At 38.9% G+C, this 17,696-nt stretch overlaps 1 protein-coding gene across 1 annotated transcript; it reads right to left on the bottom strand.

Annotated features, from left to right (window-relative positions):
- Positions 1-2,895: 2,895 nt before the first annotated feature.
- Positions 2,896-16,333, bottom strand: LOC5578102 (regulator of microtubule dynamics protein 1). Its single transcript, XM_001656748.2, has 3 exons — positions 15,857-16,333; positions 3,862-4,116; positions 2,896-3,598 (listed from the first exon to the last, which is right to left on the bottom strand). Exons 1-3 carry the CDS (start codon positions 16,043-16,045, stop codon positions 3,002-3,004), a joined length of 1,041 nt encoding a protein of 346 aa, XP_001656798.1. The 5' UTR covers positions 16,046-16,333; the 3' UTR covers positions 2,896-3,001.
- Between the last annotated feature and the right edge of the window lie 1,363 nt (positions 16,334-17,696).

Here is a 17,696-nt window from a genome sequence, read left to right as displayed (position 1 = left end):
AAAGATTGGGCTTCGCCGAATTTTATGATCATTTTTCAAAGATTTTTGTTACATTTTAGCCTTTACCGATTTTTTAGTGATTTTTTGACAGTTATGTTGTTGTGAGTTCGGACGAATTTCGAGTTTTTAAGTGCATTTTTGAGATGAATTTTCTCAATTTACAAAAATGACGTTCTCACAGTTTTTGCAGCTAAAGTTGCTTAATGTATGACCTGCTAAAAGAAAAATTTTATCGAACCAACTCCATGAGTTATGAGCATCTGAAGATTTTATGATTTTCACCTTAATTTGCTTATAACTTCAAAATTATCTTTTATTAACTTTAAGCAAATCTTAAAGTTTGCAGAAGAGCGCAGCCACAAATTTCGTCAAACAAAAAAGTTTGAGTCAACATTTATACTTAAATAAGGGCCACCCTTTACAACTTTTTTCTTGAGAAGATGTAAAATTCAATTACGGACTTCTCTTCTCTGAAGACGTCGAACGTATAAAATCAACGAGAACAGAGAAAACACTTTTTTCCTGCTAAAATGTCGATTCGGATCATTGGGCTAGAAGCTTCGACGGTTTTTTTTAGGTTTCAAAAGTGGGACCTAGGCACTTTTCTTTTTTCAGGGATATAAGTCAAATGAAATCAGTTGTTGAATATATCAACCAAGAATAACCAACTCCTTTTGGAAATTGCTTGTTGCGTATGTAAAAAAATGCATCATGTATAACGCTTCTCGTCAAAAACGAATTGTTTCACTAGTGATTTTTTTTTTATTCATTCATTTATTTAGAACAGGAACAAGCCCTGGGAAGTGAGATCCCTTTCGAACCTCTCCTCCAAGAGGCATAGAACCTGCTCTTCTTTTCATCTATGTACAATAAGAGACACACACACAGTTCCAGTGACAAATAATGCTTTTTTAAGGAAGTTAAGTGTTTAAATATCCAATGACAAAAAAAAACGATTTTTTGCTAGTCAATTTCCTTAAATCAATTTGCTTCAAAAATGAAATTATTTTCCAGTGCATTGAAAAGGTAATCAGACGGCTATAAAAGTACATTTATCAACTAATTTAGTTTCAACAGAATATCTCAAAGCTTTGGAATTTTGGTTTCACGTGATAAAAACGATTTCAAACGCCTATGAATGCCTCCGCTGTGAAAGTATTGGCAACACGGCTTCAGTTATTTTGGTTATAAAAAAGTAAAAACTATCCATTCCACTTTACAGTGTATTTTGTTCAATTACCGCTTGGTCTACTTCCTGTACGTCTGTCCTGTACGTCCTGTTCTAAAAGTAGTGCGTTTCCATATTCACCACATGCTCCATCCAATCAATCATTACGATAAACAAAAAAGTATGGATTTTTTTTATATTTTATCGCCATGTTGTACTGCTTCAGGTTTCAAACATTGCATCAATCGTTTGTTGCAATTGTTTAGATAAGAAATTGAAACGAGAAGCAGACATTTTTACCGTTAATAACGGTACCGAAGACTTATTTTTTGGTAAATGCAAGAGAACGGGGGACCTTCCTTAGCCGAATGGTCAGAGTCCGCGGCTACAAAGCAAAGCCATGCTGAAGGTGTCTGGGTTTGATTCCCGGTCGGTCCAGGATCTTTTCGTAATGGAAATTTCCTTGACTTCCCTGGGCATAGAGTATAATCGTACCTGCCACACGATATACGAATGCAAAAATGGCAAATTTGGCAAAGAAAGCTCTCAGTTAATAACTGTGTAAGTGCTCATAAGAACACTAAGCTAAGAAGCAGGCTCTGCCCCAGTGAGGACGTAATGCCAAGAAGAAGAATAACGGTACCAAAGCCTCAATGCTGGCATCTGCAGCACTGAGTTGGGTTCTGGAAGTTACTTCCATATTGTTTGATATGTTCCCATGTTACAAGGGTATAGAAAAAAGCCTTTACTTGAATTGGAAAGCCTAGGCAAGAGGCTTCTCATAAAATGTATCTGGAGCAACGAACTGAATTTAGAATTCGTACTCGTTGAATATTCTGAAGTAGTCTTCTGTTTTTTTTTAAATGATGTCCAAGAAAGATTACCACCGTTAGTTTCCGCCAACGGGTCCAACGACAAAGCGAAGGCACGTGCCCAAACAAGGATCGAAAAAGGGATCAATAGGTAAAGAAAGCAGCCCTGGGAAATACTTTTTTATTGTGTCAGAAACTTTCGTCAGCAGAAAAACATTGTGAACTGATTCGTTTAGGCTTCTGGTTATTGTGCATTCAGATTAACTTTAGACCGAAGTTCATAAGAGAAATGAAATATCACCGAAAGTTCGCCGAAGTTCGGCGTCGGCATTCTACCGAAGTGCTACGCCGACAAAGGCAATCCTTATGCGTCGGCGAAGCACCAAATTAGAATGCCGACGCCGAAGTTTTGACTGCCGAACTTCTAATTGTCACTCGAATTGTCAATACTTCTTCGCCGTCACACATCGTTTTCCTGCATCTGTCAAATAAAATGTCTAGCCAATCGTTGTCTCTGTCGCGTCCAGTTCTACCTACCAGAATGTACTTCGTTTTCGTCACATTCAACGGTGAACAAATCTGACCGTTTCAAAATTTCTCTAAATAATATGTCAATCATAAGCGAAGCAAACCAACTGACCGGATCTCATAAAAAATCGTTAAATCGTTGTCTCGACTGTTAAGTCCGGCTCTGCGTGACCAAATCAGGCGTAATGATGAACGGGAAGCACGATCACCTAATCGTAGATTAGGACCCCGGCGAGATTCGAACGAACTGGAGAGTTTATAGAAAAGCCCTATTTCGATAGGTAACTTTTGTTTTAGAGACCGATTAGCCCAGCAACAACAAAGACGGCAAAAGAATCCCGTTTTTTCCCATTTGGGATTTCACTAATGCAAATAAAATAATCAATATAACAATCATAACATTAACTTATTTATAACTTTTTACAAATAACAATATCAATAAAATACCTGTTAAAAATTACATAGTATCATGACTACATGATGCCCGAAAAAACTATAACTTCTTCAACAATGTTGCTGCCTCCTCTTTCGCTTGCTTATCGTCTTCGTTCAACACCTTCACGTTGGCAGCCAGTGTAAGAAACTCCTTCGCCTTGCCGGTGTTCTTGAGGGCCTGATACGTTTTGCCCAACATCAGATGATTCATCGAGTAGAAGTTCGGGTTGGTGTGCTCTGCCTTTTCGAAGCACTCCAGCGCCACCTCATAGCTTCCCTCCGGTGGGGTAGCGGACATTGTGGCCATGATTTTCCGCTGATACCACGGTAGAGCGGCCAATCCGTAGTATAGTTGGCCCAAGATGTGCCAGCTGGTTGCGTCCGCAGGGTTCAGTTCCAGTGCACGCTTCAAGTGCATTTCGAAGTTCTCCAACTGTGTTACGCGCTCCTTGATACCGTCCAGAACACTTTTGGCATCCAACAGAATGGAGTACCATTTGTGCGTGGCAAAATCGTTGTCATTCAGCGCTAGGGCTTCCGTTGCAAGCTGGAAGCTTTCGCGGATCATTTGTTCCTTTTTGGGGCTAGGTGTGCTTTTCGAGAGGTTGAAAAGCACGCGAGCCATGCGCCATTTGATTTCGTACGCTTCGGGATTCTGGAAGATATAAGTTGAAGAAATATGGAATGAAGTACATAGGTACATCTAGACCGATATTCAGCAAAAGAAGTCTACCGGACCGAACCCTAGCATCATTCTTTTTCCATCCCAGGGTTATCCGTTATAGTAGTTCTAGTTCTCTTGGGACAATTTACAGCAGGATGAGAATAGGTTTCCGATGCATGGCCAAATATAGAAATTTACGGCTTCGGCAAATAAGATGGAGATAAATACCGAAAACCAAAGCCTCGAGTACTCACCGAACTTTTCATCAACAAGTCGTACGCCTCCTGAAAGTGGTTCTCATCGAACAGCTGATCCGAGTGTTGAATAGTTTCGTTCAGGCTCCAGACAGTGTCTGTTTGGGCTATTTTATCACCGGATTCCTTCTGCGCTTCACAGTTCACTGATGATTTCGATTTACTCGACGAAAACAGAGAAAATGATGCAATGAAGGCCACTCCCACGGTAGCAGTCGATTTGCCGGGCTTATTCGCTTCGATGGAACTTCTAAGCTAAAATGAATGAAATGAAATGAAATGAAATAGATGAATCTAAATACAGGTAATGTCATTGAGTTGTATCTACGGCAAATTTGTTTAAGAGATTTAAAAAAAAAATCTATCAAAACATTTGTTATGCAACCAGAATAATTGAACATCTTGAAACCACTTAACAACCAGTTTCTCATAGAATTTGTTAAGGATTTTTTTAGAGTTACCTCCACAAATCTCCCCTGTAAATTCCCTCGTTATTTCTCTGCATGTTCCTCATAATATTTTTCAAGAGATTTATCTAGGAAATTTTCGAAGAATTATTACAGGGATTTTTCTATGAAGGATTCCATACTTCGATTCTATCCAATGGGCTCTTATTTAGAAATTCTGCTAAGGACTGTACATTTTATAAAGTGGACACTTTTTTACATGCAATATCTTTTTAATTTATTAAAGAAATTGTAATCGGTTTTCTGTACATTGTTAGACTAATGGTGTACAATGTTGTGATAATAAAAAATCCGTCAAAATAATCAATTTTAACACGAATAAGGCACAACGTTTAGAACGGTCGACTTTTAGGTCGACAATCTATATTTTTTATATTAAAAAAAGGCTTGTTCTTCAAAAGCATCATCAATCAAAAGCCTGCTGCAAAAAATCAAGTCATTTTTGGAGCAACAATTTACCAGATATCATAAAATCATTTTTACACCGATTTTTCTGAAGAAAAATATTTTGAATTGAAAAGTTGCTGATATGAGCATAATTTTAAGAATCAAAGTACGTCCTGACGGAAGTATAGATATAGTTATAATGTGGAAAATAACCTACGCCTTCATAAACTTGCGTATTTACCACCCAGGTCACATTTATAGTACAATAGAAGAACAAATGTTTTATTTTCAGAAGACCTCTCGAAGCACAATGACATTCTTCAAAATTGGCAACACTGCTGTAATGAAATCGAATTTATTTTCCACGTATTATTTTCATAATTTGTTATTCAGAGATATCTGATCAAAATATACGGAGATAAACGCCTTCAATTTGCTGTAGATCGATAAATATGCGTAAATGATTTTAAAAGTATGAGATTTTTCAATAAAACAACCAAAATGGATAAAATGTACACTTAAGAATGCAATTAATACTCACGATTTAGTTTTCATTTGTACAAATATAGTTTCTTTAGTAATCTAAACCAATTTTTACACGCTTTTTGCTCTACTTATTTTTTAGGAATAAGATAATACTATATCGGTAAATTTGGGCATAAGGGATAAATACTTAGAGTGATCTAGTGTCAGAGAATGGTGAAATTTTGTTGATTTTTTTAATGCTCTACCTATATTAGAATAGTAAAGGATACCAACACATAATTTGTTCAAAAAAATAAGGATTTTTGTTATGCGAAAAATAGTGCTTAACTCTGATGAAGAGTATTTCTTGAGAGTTTTTGGAAATAATATTTAGTTCTTCAATTAAAAGCATTTTGAAGGATTTTATATTTCCAAAGCATTGTAGAATAATAGTTGAACGATGCACAGACAACCGTTTACGATTTTATCAATAAATAAAAAACATATAGCATAAACAAGGTGTCCTTTTTATAAAATAAACAGTCCTTAGGAATTGGTCTAGCAGCTCATCCTTGAATTTGTCCGAAAACTTCTATGGAAAATTTATAATTTTTTGCAAAGATTTTTTAAACTATTCACAAAATTTATATGACAAATCCTCAAAGATTTCGTTTCTGAAACACTAGGGGTTGGGTTTTTAGAGACTTGAGAATATATTTTAAATATTCGTTGTCTGAAATTGACCACAAAACGAAATCGGTAATTATTTTCAAATTGGCAAAACTTTTCAAATAATTTTAAAAACAATATAATTTTGTTACCATTAGTCGACCTATCTAGTGAACAGTGAGTCGTAAGTTCGATTTTCACAGAGAAGACGTGTAACTTTTTCACAAATTACACATCAATTTGTCCATTCAATCCAATTGCAAAGTATATGTAATGTTTAGTTTTTCGGTAGTTGTTAATACCTTTATTGTTGCGTGTTGTAATACATACTATTGTGATAAACAGATTTGGCAGCTTTTGAAAAAAAAAAACAATGAACACAGGTTTTCTATAATACGCTGCCACTTACTATCCTCCCATCATGAAAGGGGTCCGCGTGGTCTGTAGGGATTTGAATTCTAAACTTGTAACCAAGTGGCTCGGTAGCTTAGCTGGTAAAGCGCTCGTCTAGCATACAAGAGTCCTGGATTCGAATCCCAGCCAAGCACGTGGATTTTTTTTCATAATTTCAGCCATAATTTGTCCATCTTTACCACGCGTAATGAGTTAATTAATTTAATAACCATGCGGATTGGATTACCGAACAGCTCAATATAAGCGTCAATTTAATAAATCTAAAATAAAAATCTTTTGAAGCAAATTTTTAATATCAAACCATTTTTACTGACATCTAGATTCAGATCAAGGAAGGTCGAAAATTCCTTTACAACATTGTTTGAAAAAAACATTTTTCCAGTTTCTCATAAAGATCTCGTTAGGAAATTCCATCCAAATGTTCAAACTGATTTTACTCAACATTTCTCCAAGAATGGGGTTGTTTAGTGATGAAATATTTGCAGTGTTTTGTAGCTTGTTCTAAAGATCACATTTTTCTAAGTATTTCACAATTTTATTGCGCTTCAATAACATTAGATTGATATTTTAAATTATTAAATCTTCTCGAAGTTAAATTTAGGGAGGGGGTGGTTGATTCAAAAGAGATTTTCATACGTGTTATTGAAATAGTTCCAGGGCACGAACAATTATGGAACTTTGGGTTCTGGTTCAAACTTTTACGTAGATTCAGAAAATATAAACAACTGGATACCCCTAACAATTCTTTCGAAAAATCTGATATCTTATACTTCAATAATTTTCTTGAGAATGAAATCAATGGCTTCGTTCGTTAAATTCACGAAGTTTAAGATGGAAAGCTAGGTTTCAGAACAACCAATATAATGCTTCACTTTCACTTTGGAGGAATTATTGAAGTATGAATAACCAACTAATTGAATTTTGACACTTCACTATACAAAAAAAACTAAAAATCACTAGAAAGGTGAGAAAATACCATTTAACTTATTATAATAATCTAACAATCATATGTTCAAGTGCATCGATAACATGCACTTAAAACTTGATAATTCATTAATGTGTCGCAAACTACGCTTCAAAAGGCCAATATATCGGGCACTTTCTCCAGGATACTGGCTTTTGAACCAGAGCAATTAATGACGAGTTCAAAAGATTTGTATTGAGGATTGTTCGTTAAGTAATATCATCATCATTATCTAGACTTAGTGTATAACCCATTGGTTGCATACTTTAAGTTGTTTAGTGCATCTTTTTGGGCATTGAATCATTAATTAATGGATTATTAATCATAACATTAAATGAAATTAGATGCCCTAAACACCTTTACCTTTACCTTTTTTGCAACGAATGCAGCACACTCTTAAAAATTTATCGGTACACTTGTGATTGAGAAAAATCTGAAGCAAACCGTTCTCAGAATGATTTTTCGTTCAATCATCAAATTTTTAATCATGATACTCTTAACTTTTGGGACTCGATATGAAAGTGTCTACTGAATCTTAGGGGGGCTACTCCAGTACTCCACGCAATTGAATCCGAAATCATCGTAATTTTCGATACCCGCAGTTCTGAAGACAAACAGCAATCCTGATATTTACGGAATTTCGTTAGAAGACAACTAACCATGGCTGCTTGGTCGTTCATAGAAGTTAATATTCAATGTTATCTTCTTTTCCAAGCAGCCTAGATAGCCGTGTAGTGTCGGTAGTGGTTGTCTCAACTGGCTAAGAATAACATTACGGATTGCCTGATCCTGTAGTAAAAATCTACTAATCAGGTAACCCCAATCCCAAGGTGTGATGCGACCCGTGCTGATGGATGAATGGTTGAGGGGGTTTAAAATATGCTCAATCGCTAACGGAGCCTGGAGAGCACCAGGGCGAACTCTCCAGTATGTAGCTCTTACTGCATTAGGGCGGGGCAATGATGCAGCGGACCGTCTTTCCCCAGCGACTCGTGGGACCAAAAATGAGTGCAAATAATCAAACCAAAATAAAAGGTGTCGACTGCCTCTCCCAGTCGGTCGAAACGGAAACAGAGAATGCTTTTGGTAAGCTTGGACTGACCGAAGATGAGCTTCTCAGTAGTTCGCATGAAAACATGGAAACCGACCTCCCTCTGACACTCCCGAACGACCCAGGACTCCATCCTTCGGTTGAACCAATGGACGACGAAGAGGATGGAATTACAGTCACAATAAACTTGGCAGGATCGCAGCCATCAATCACAGGATCGAACGTCACCTCGGGTCCTATTGATGGAAAGACCGATCAACATCCAACAGATGACGCGAACAAACAAAAACCTACTGGCACCAAAAAGATCACTCGGAGCCAAAGGAAGCAGCTAAAAGCACTCCGACAAAGTGGCTTAAGCCGCCCTGAGGCCCTATCCAGAATCACGGGGGGTGAGGATATGGTGTCAACTCCTTCGAAACGCACTCGGCAGGACCTTGACAAGTCTACAAATGCTGAAGAAGAACATAAGCAGAAACGGATAAAACAACACCTGAATCCGAGAAAGCGCGTTGGGCAACAGGAAACCAACAGCTCAACAGCCTCGACGATCAACAAACCCCCTTCAGAAGATAAAAAACAGACTAGTCTAAGCTACGGTGAAATTACCAGTCGCAGGAGAGTCGGAATAATCCCAAAAGACTTCCCCACGACCCAACTTTCAACGACTCAGCTGGACGTTCTCCAGGAGGCACTGCTGCTTCGGGTTGAACAACAACGGAACGCGACAATGAAGCCCAAGTTCTCTAACCTTATCTACAAGTCTGGCCATATGGTTCTTATTTGTAAGGATCAGGAGACTGCGGAATGGGTAAAGGAGATAACACCTGCACTAAATCCCCTGGAAGGCGTTGAGTTGGTTGCAATGGATGAGGATAAGATTCAACGTCCAGAACTGATTCGAGCCTTCTTCCCTCAAAGCGCACAATACACCGATGATCGTATCAAAGCTCTCATCGAGAGTCAGAACGATCTGATAACCAACAACTGGCGTGTCATGCAACGGCTCACTCCTAACAACAAGCATGTGGTGTGGGTCTTTAATGTAGATGGACCGTCCATGGAAAAACTCATTCAATCCAAGTTCATCCTCAACTACCGCTTTGGAGAAATACAGTTGAGGAAAGTAAAGAGCACAACCCCAAACTCCAATGACAATCCAACTGGACAGCCGACCCAAGAGAAATCTGAGGAGGCCTCTAGTAGCATCCCACAACCAACTCCCACCATACAGGCTAGCTTGTCTTCCTCTGATGGAAAAGATGCATATTTGACCTCACTTCCTGGCCCAAGCGGTGTCACCTCAATGGCTCCCAATAAGGGCAGTGGAAATGTCAAAAGTGTAAAATTGACCACAGGGGATAAGCCAGCAGGCCTAGGTAAGGGAAAGGACAAAAACCAAAATCTAAGACATCCCCCAAAATCAAAAGTTGATGATCCGCAACATCCAAAGAAGGACGGCAAACGTCCGGAAAATGCGGAACGCCTCAGCAATGATTAAAATCCTCCAAGTGAATCTCCATCATGCTCAGTGCGCAACAGATGTGCTTTGCAGGAGATTCACAAAAGAACACTTTTCCGTGGCACTGATTCAAGAGCCATGGGTCAACAAAACTCGAATACAAGGTATTCAACTAAACTCGTGTAGGTTGGTATATGATGACAGCCAGCTCTCTCCCAGAGCAGCTATTCTAATACGCAATGATACTAAATGTTTTCCAATTACAGAATTCATCAAAAGGGACATCGTGGCGGTCAGGATGGAGGTTTCTACTGCTAGGGGCAGTACTGAGATCATTATGGTTTCGGCGTATTTCCCTGGCGACGCAGAAGACATTCCTCCTCCAGAGATGGCTGCTCTTGTCTCTTACAGTCAAAAACACAACATCCCCTTCGTCATCGGTTGTGACGCCAATGCTCATCACCTTGTATGGGGAAGTACAAACACAAATATCAGAGGTGAGCATCTTTTGCAGTTTCTTTCCTCCAAAAATATTGACATATGCAATGTCGGTGATAAGCCTACATTTGAAAACATCTTACGACAAGAAGTCCTTGATCTGACTTTATGCAGTCAATCCATCTCGGATAAAATAAAAAACTGGCATGTTTCTAATGAAATATCTATGTCAGACCATAAACATATAGTCTTCGAGTGGGAAGGGGGTCTAATGATTCAAAAGTCGTTTAAAGATCCCAAGAAAACTGATTGGGAAACCTACTCAGCTATTCTCCGTTCTGAAGACTATATAATAGAGCCGAATATTCAGACTATTATACAGTTAGAAGCAGCTTCGGATTCTATTAAAAACAAAATTCTAAATGCTTATCAAGAGAGCTGTCCGATCAAAACAGTTAGTTCGAACAGAGATGTTCCATGGTGGAACTTCAACCTTGATAAACTCAGGAAAACTGCTCGGAAGGAATTCAACCGAGCCAAACGCACTTCTGATTGGAGTCTATACCGAAAGGCTCTGACAGAGTATAACAAAGAAATGAGACGAGCAAAACGGAAATCATGGGTTCTCATGTGTGAAAGCATTGAGAAAACTCCCGTAGCTGCTCGACTTCATAAAACTCTTTCGAAGGATCACTCCAATGGTTTGGGAAGTCTTCAAAGGACTGACGGTTCACTCACTGTGGAACCTCGTGAAACACTGAGTGAAATGCTAAGAGTTCACTTTCCTGATTCAATCCCACAAACGAGTCTAAATGCTGAAGGTGCCAGACTTGACGTCTCAGTTCCACACGGGTTCCTATCAGGGGACTCAGGAGCAAAAAGGGACGCAATAAAGGTTGCCAAAGAAGCTTTTACTCGCGATAGGGTTGTTAAGGCAGTGAGATCTTTCGAGCCATTCAAATCCGCTGGCATGGATGGAATCTTCCCAGCGCTTATCCAAAAAGAGGAAGAGACACTGATTCCACACATGGTAGAGATTTTTAAGGCAAGTTTAGTTCTGGGACACATTCCAAATGATTGGCGTCAAGTTCGAGTTGTCTTTATTCCAAAAGCAGGAAAAAAGGACAAAACCAACCCTAAAGCATTCCGACCGATAAGCCTATCCTCGGTAATGCTTAAAATCATGGAGAAGGTATTATGCGAGTATATAGATTCTAAATTTATGAAAACTATGCCTCTTTCTAAATCCCAATTTGCTTATCAAAGCGGAAAATCAACGGTCTCAGCACTGCACACGCTAGTGAACAAGATCGAGAAAACCTTTAATGCAAAAGAAATCGCTCTTATAGCATTTCTTGATATTGAGGGCGCGTTCGATAACGCTTCTTATTCGTCTATAGGTTCGGCAATGTTGAGGAGAAACTTCGACCCATGCATTGCAACCTGGGTACATGCTATGCTAGCAAATCGACAGATCTCATCTGAGCTGAGTGATTCGCGCATTACTGTAATGGCTACAAGGGGATGCCCTCAAGGGGGAGTACTATCTCCCTTATTGTGGTCATTAGTGGTGGACGAACTGCTAGATAGCTTAGAAAGAAGGGGTTTTGAAGTTGTTGGATACGCAGATGACGTAGTCATTATTGTACGAGGCAAATTTGACAGCGTTATTTCATCAAGGATGCAAATTGCTCTCAATCACACACTCTCCTGGTGTCAAAAAGAGAAACTAGGAATAAACCCTTCAAAAACAACAATTGTACCGTTCACAAAAAGACGAAAGGTACAACTCCACCCTCTTTTCTTGAACCAAATACAATTAGTTTACTCAAATGAGGTCAAGTATCTTGGCATCACACTTGACGCAAAACTAAATTGGAACACCCATCTTCAAACAATCATAAATAAAGGTCTCAATTCACTCTGGGTTTGCTCAAAGACCTGTGGTAAAACATGGGGTCTTAAACCCAGTATGATCATGTGGATCTATAAAACAATCGTTCGGCCTAGAATAACCTATGCGTCCCTTGTTTGGTGGCCTAAGACAAAGGAAGCTACGACTAGAGCTAAGCTGAACAAAATTCAACGTACTGCCTGTATTGCCATAACCGGTGCAGTTCGTAGTACCCCCTCGTTTGCCCTAGATGCTATACTCAATCTGCCCCGGCTGGATCAATTCATAAAGCTGGATGCTGAGAAAAGTGCTCTTCGGCTAAAACGATCAATAGTCTTACTGTCAGGGGACTTAACAGGTCACCTCAGTATATTAAACGAATTTTCGATAAATCCTATTGTTGAAAAATGTAGTGACTGGATGGAAAAAGTGGTAAACTATGACTCGCCATTCACGGTGGTCTTTCCTTCTCGTGAGGAATGGGAAGGAGGTGGACCCACCATTTCACCGGGATCTATTAAATTCTACACAGATGGTTCAAAAATGAATAATTTGACAGGGTCTGGAGTATACGGACCGAAAACCAAAATCTCTGTCTCTCTTGGACATTGGCCTACAGTATTTCAAGCAGAAGTCTATGCAATCAAGGAATGTGCGCAGCTGTGTCTGAAAAGAAATTACAGACATGCCACCATCTGTATTTTCTCTGATAGTCAAGCAGCGCTTCAATCTTTGAAGGCCTTCACTTGCAACTCAAAACTTGTGTGGGAATGCATTCTTGCACTGAAATCCCTAGCTGAACGCAATCGAGTTAAACTATATTGGATCCCAGGACATACGGGTCTAGAGGGTAACGAAATTGCCGATCAGCTAGCAAGGAATGGATCAACCAATATGTTCATTGGTCCAGAGCCATTCCTTGGCATTTCAAACTCTGCACTAAACCCGGAATTGAACAACTGGTTGTTCGGTCAAATTCAATCAAATTGGAATACAGTTTCCAATGCGAATCAGTCCAAAAGGTTCGTAACAATAAACACGACAAAAACACAAAAACTTATAGGTCTCAACAAAAGGGATCTCAGAACATACATCGGTCTAATAACTGGTCACTGCCCAAGCAGATACCACTTATACAAGATCGGTGTCGTCCAAAACACAAATTGCCGTTTCTGTGACGAGACGGACGAAACCTCACAACACCTTCTCTGCTCTTGCAGTGCACACATCCATCGTAGGTTCAAAATATTTGGCAAGCACTACTTACAGCCAGCTGATATTTGGAACGCATCCCCCAGGGAGGTGGTTAGCTTTATTAGGCTGATCACGCCAGATTGGGGGAACTACAACACTGCAACCTAGGACTTCTGCCCATCAATGGCAGATGGTTCAAAGTTCAGTCAAATGCGCAAAGTATTCCGGAGGCACATTTGCTACTGGAAAACATTGTGTACATAGAGTAATAGGGTATATCACAATAGTCCTAAAAAATGGACGCAGTGATCCCACACCCGACAGAAGAAGAAGAAGACAACTGAAAAACATAATTTTGACCAACAATCGTAAAACTAAACATTACATCAATTGGATTAAATCTCGCATAACTCGTGATCTCGCCCTAAAAGCCATTGGTAACCATGTGTATAGCTCGTTGTTTCTGAGAATTTGAATGGAGTTACACGTTATTTGACAACGTTATTGAGAATAAAGGATCATTATCTACCTGCCAGTGGTGTTGGTTTCGATGCTTATTCATTCATTTGCTCAAAAACAACGAGCTACACACGTTGTACCAATGGCTTTTAGGGCGTTATCCTAGATTATGCGAGAAATGGGGAAAAATGATATAAAATTTGCGATAAAGTAAGACGTCTTCTCGGTGCGAATCAAACTCACGACTCCCTGTCCACTAGATAGGGCGCGTTATCCCTACACCACGAGAGGACTCATGGACATAACGGTTTCTACTGTTGAATGCCTAAGCCGAGAATGCATTAGTTATTTGGTATAGAAAGACCACATACTACTCACCAACAACGTGCTGGACGAGATTTGTATAGTGCAGGCTCGCAATGTGTCGCAATGTTCTCAATATAAATACGATAAATGATAATTTAAAAAACTATTATTTTGAAATTAATCATAATCATTATTCATAATCACTAATCATACTGAGTTTAATCATTAATCATATTCATTAATCATCTAAAATTGAAATTTAATCATTAATCATAATCATCAATCATACCTTGGCCTAATAATCAATCACAATCATTAATCATGACTTCAAAAAATTTAATCATAAATCATAATCATTTATCATGTTAAACTTGAATTTAATCATAAATCACATAATCAATCATTGCAACCCGGTAATCATTAACGCTCTGTTTTTCTCACAAAAACATTGCCTTTGAAAAAAGGCATGAAAAACAACAATAACTCCCAAACGAAATGAGATAGCGAGTTTCTTCACTCACGAAATTACGCATTTTTCAAACCTCTAATGCTGTTTCACAGATAACAAATTTGCAGAATTTTACTACAAATTGACCCAATTGTTGTAAAATGTTGCAAATTTTGATGTGCCACACAGCTTGGTTTTACTAAAACTATAAATTGACCATCACTCCGAATGCCGTAAGAACCGTTTAAGGTGAAGAGGATTCGAAGCCAAAGTTTAAATTTTCAAGAGCACGGATCTGGAGAACCAAACATCCGTTTGAGCTGAAAACCTAATCGATTGGTCACCACCAGCTAGTGACCAATCGATTAAGTTTTCAACTTAAACGGAAGTTTGGTTCTCCAGATCCGTGCTCTTGAAAATTTGAACTTTGGCTTCGACTCATCTTCACCTTAATGGCCTTCGGAATCAGCCCCTTGGCCACTTGATAGCCAATACTGCCCTGAACAACTAACCAACTTCAAAGATTATGAGATTACGGTTCCAATCACGTACCGGTTAAAAATTTTGGTCGATCCAATGCTGAGAAAATAAGCCATGTTTTTTCAGTGTGATTTTTGAAAAATGTTGCAACTCCAAGTAAAAATGTAGACAACAAAATTCAAAAAAAGTTTTTGTCAAAATACATACGAAGTAAGATTAATTCATTGCCTTTCGAATTACCCAAAGAGAGTACATATGAGATGTGAAATTACAGAGATTTGGACAAAAATCTTGTGTTTGTTTTTACGAGGTGAACCCAAACTTTTGTACGAAAATTTATATTCGATGAGGACCTAGTACATCTGTACAACCAAAAACAATATTATGTTTACATTTTGGAAAGGTTTAATAGCCGGGTTGAAACTTCGTCTCAACAAAACTTCGCCAAAACAAAAATATCAAAACAAGCAGTACACATACACGTGGTGGATCAACTTATTCTGTGCTGAAAGCCAAAAAGGGAAAAAAAGCACGTGGATGTTTGCGTTGACCTTCTCTCGCTCTGGTCTATAATACACGCTTATCTTGGCTCACTTCAATGACAAACGAGTACACTTCCTCAAACAATCGTGTCTCTCTAAAGCTCAATATATTATCCATTTATTGTGATCATCTTCTACGGCTCCTCAAGATAATGGAAACAAGTACACGATTTTATCACATGGTGCCATCTCAGTAAATAACTCAAAGCTGTATGACTTTCCAATCCAATCCCGAAGGCTTAGCTGAGAGGATTTTAGATTCTGGTCCGGTTTCTAAGGTATTATAAATCAATAGGTTGAGGATCATAAAAAATCATATAAAGCACACCCAATAAAGCTCAATGTCTTTACTCACCACATTGTTGCGTTGCACTAGGGCTTGCAGTCGCGAGATGACAAGATTGCACCGATGTTGTGGTGACTGTCGCGATCTAAGCCCCAGGTAATTTCTCCAGCTTTGTGCAACAAGTGGCGAAGAGTGCCTTAGCGCGACGATACTGGCGATCAGCTGTAGCCGTCGCGAGTAAGAACTGTGGATCACCATGCTAGCAACTTACAGTTTGAACACAGACTGGACGATAGATACACTCCTAGAACCTTTGAAGCGCTACATAAAACCAAAACAGCAAATTGCGTCGATTGATGGGGTTTGCTTTGTTGAGGAACTATTACATACTGAAGCGCCGATCGCCTATTCAAGCGAATGTAAATAATAAAAACAAAAAACGCGACGCTAAAAACAGCTGGCACACAAACTAAAAAGCTAAGACTGATAGCATGGTATTTTTTGCATGACGGTACGAACACTGATATCGTTTTCGTTTAGTCCTGGAGCAAAACTACTTTGCTCTGAACCATACCCAAACACAACAAGGCTTGCAGTGATCCTCAGCCCAACTGATTAGGCGGGTCATTTTGATGCTTTAAGAACATGGCGCAAAATTACAATGTTAAAAAAAAACTTATTAGTAGCAACATTCATTTCTCTTTTACTTGTTATTTTGAATCTCGATATCGAGTAAGAGAACCATAGTAAAAGTTGGTTTTCATAACTACCTCGATAGTCCCTTGAAACGCCGTTGCACTGGTTTTGTGTTCTGTAACTCGATTACTTCCTCGACGGTCCCTTTAATATCAAATTATGGAGAGTTATTACCAACAAAGCATCCTTAATCAAAGGTAAATTAACCTTTGCGTCCCTGAGCTATTTTTACAACCAAATTTTTGTGATGTTTCGATGCTTAATTCTATCCATAGCTCATTTGAGACATTTTCATAATTATTTTATACGGATCAAACAAAACTACAGTGTTTGTAACTGAATCATAGATCATTAGTATATTCTGACTCTTTCAACTCATTTGGAACCATTCTGGCATGTTCCGGATTCCCTGGAACCGGTTCTTGGGGCATCAGTCAGGAACCAAAATAGGATCAGCACAAACCAAATGCGGTGGTATGTACGTCATTTTCTAAGAAGTTTAAAACAGAAATATAATACAATGTACCGTAATCCGGGGTATCATTGATCAGCGGGGTAACATTGATCGGAATGACTCATCTCGTTAAAAGATCGTATCATCATTTATTGATGGAACATTTCCAAATCACGAATGGTGCTTCTCTTTCTTATTTTCATAAGCTAATGTAAGTGACGATTTTTGCGAAAATTGCGTTTACAATGGTGCAGGTGACCTTGTGTTTCTCCGAGATAATCGGCTGTCCTTCTTCAGTCTCTATCCTGAGGCTTAATAAGGGTGGGATTATGAATATGTTGACATTTAATTTAAATTATCACCTATATGGATTCGCATTATGCGTTTTACACAGTGTATTCTGTGCTCTTTCGCCTTTGGCGACTTTAAATAGATACCGATCTGGTTTTTTCGTTGCTGGTCTTTTTCGTGCTGAGATTGCAAAAAGCTTAATCCTGCCTAGTTTGGGTAGTGGCTACGGTTAGGTTAGCTCAGATCAATCTTCAGCATAAAAGAACAGCAACGATCAATCTTTGCAGACTCATGCAAAATGGTGCAGCCCAAGTGGCGCTAGTTCAAGAACCCTACTTTCGTAGAGGGAACTTCTATCTAGGTAACCTTGTGGACCCAGTTTTTGCTACTTTTAGCAAGCTTGAAATGGCAAACTCGCGCTCCATGCCCCGCGCATGCGTGCTCGTTAATAAAGCAATCGTTGCTACA

The sequence above is a fragment of the Aedes aegypti genome, chromosome 3, assembly GCF_002204515.2.
Source record: "Aedes aegypti strain LVP_AGWG chromosome 3, AaegL5.0 Primary Assembly, whole genome shotgun sequence".
In the NCBI taxonomy this organism is placed as follows: domain Eukaryota; kingdom Metazoa; phylum Arthropoda; class Insecta; order Diptera; family Culicidae; genus Aedes; species Aedes aegypti.
This window is presented reverse-complemented; position numbering and strand designations above follow the sequence as displayed.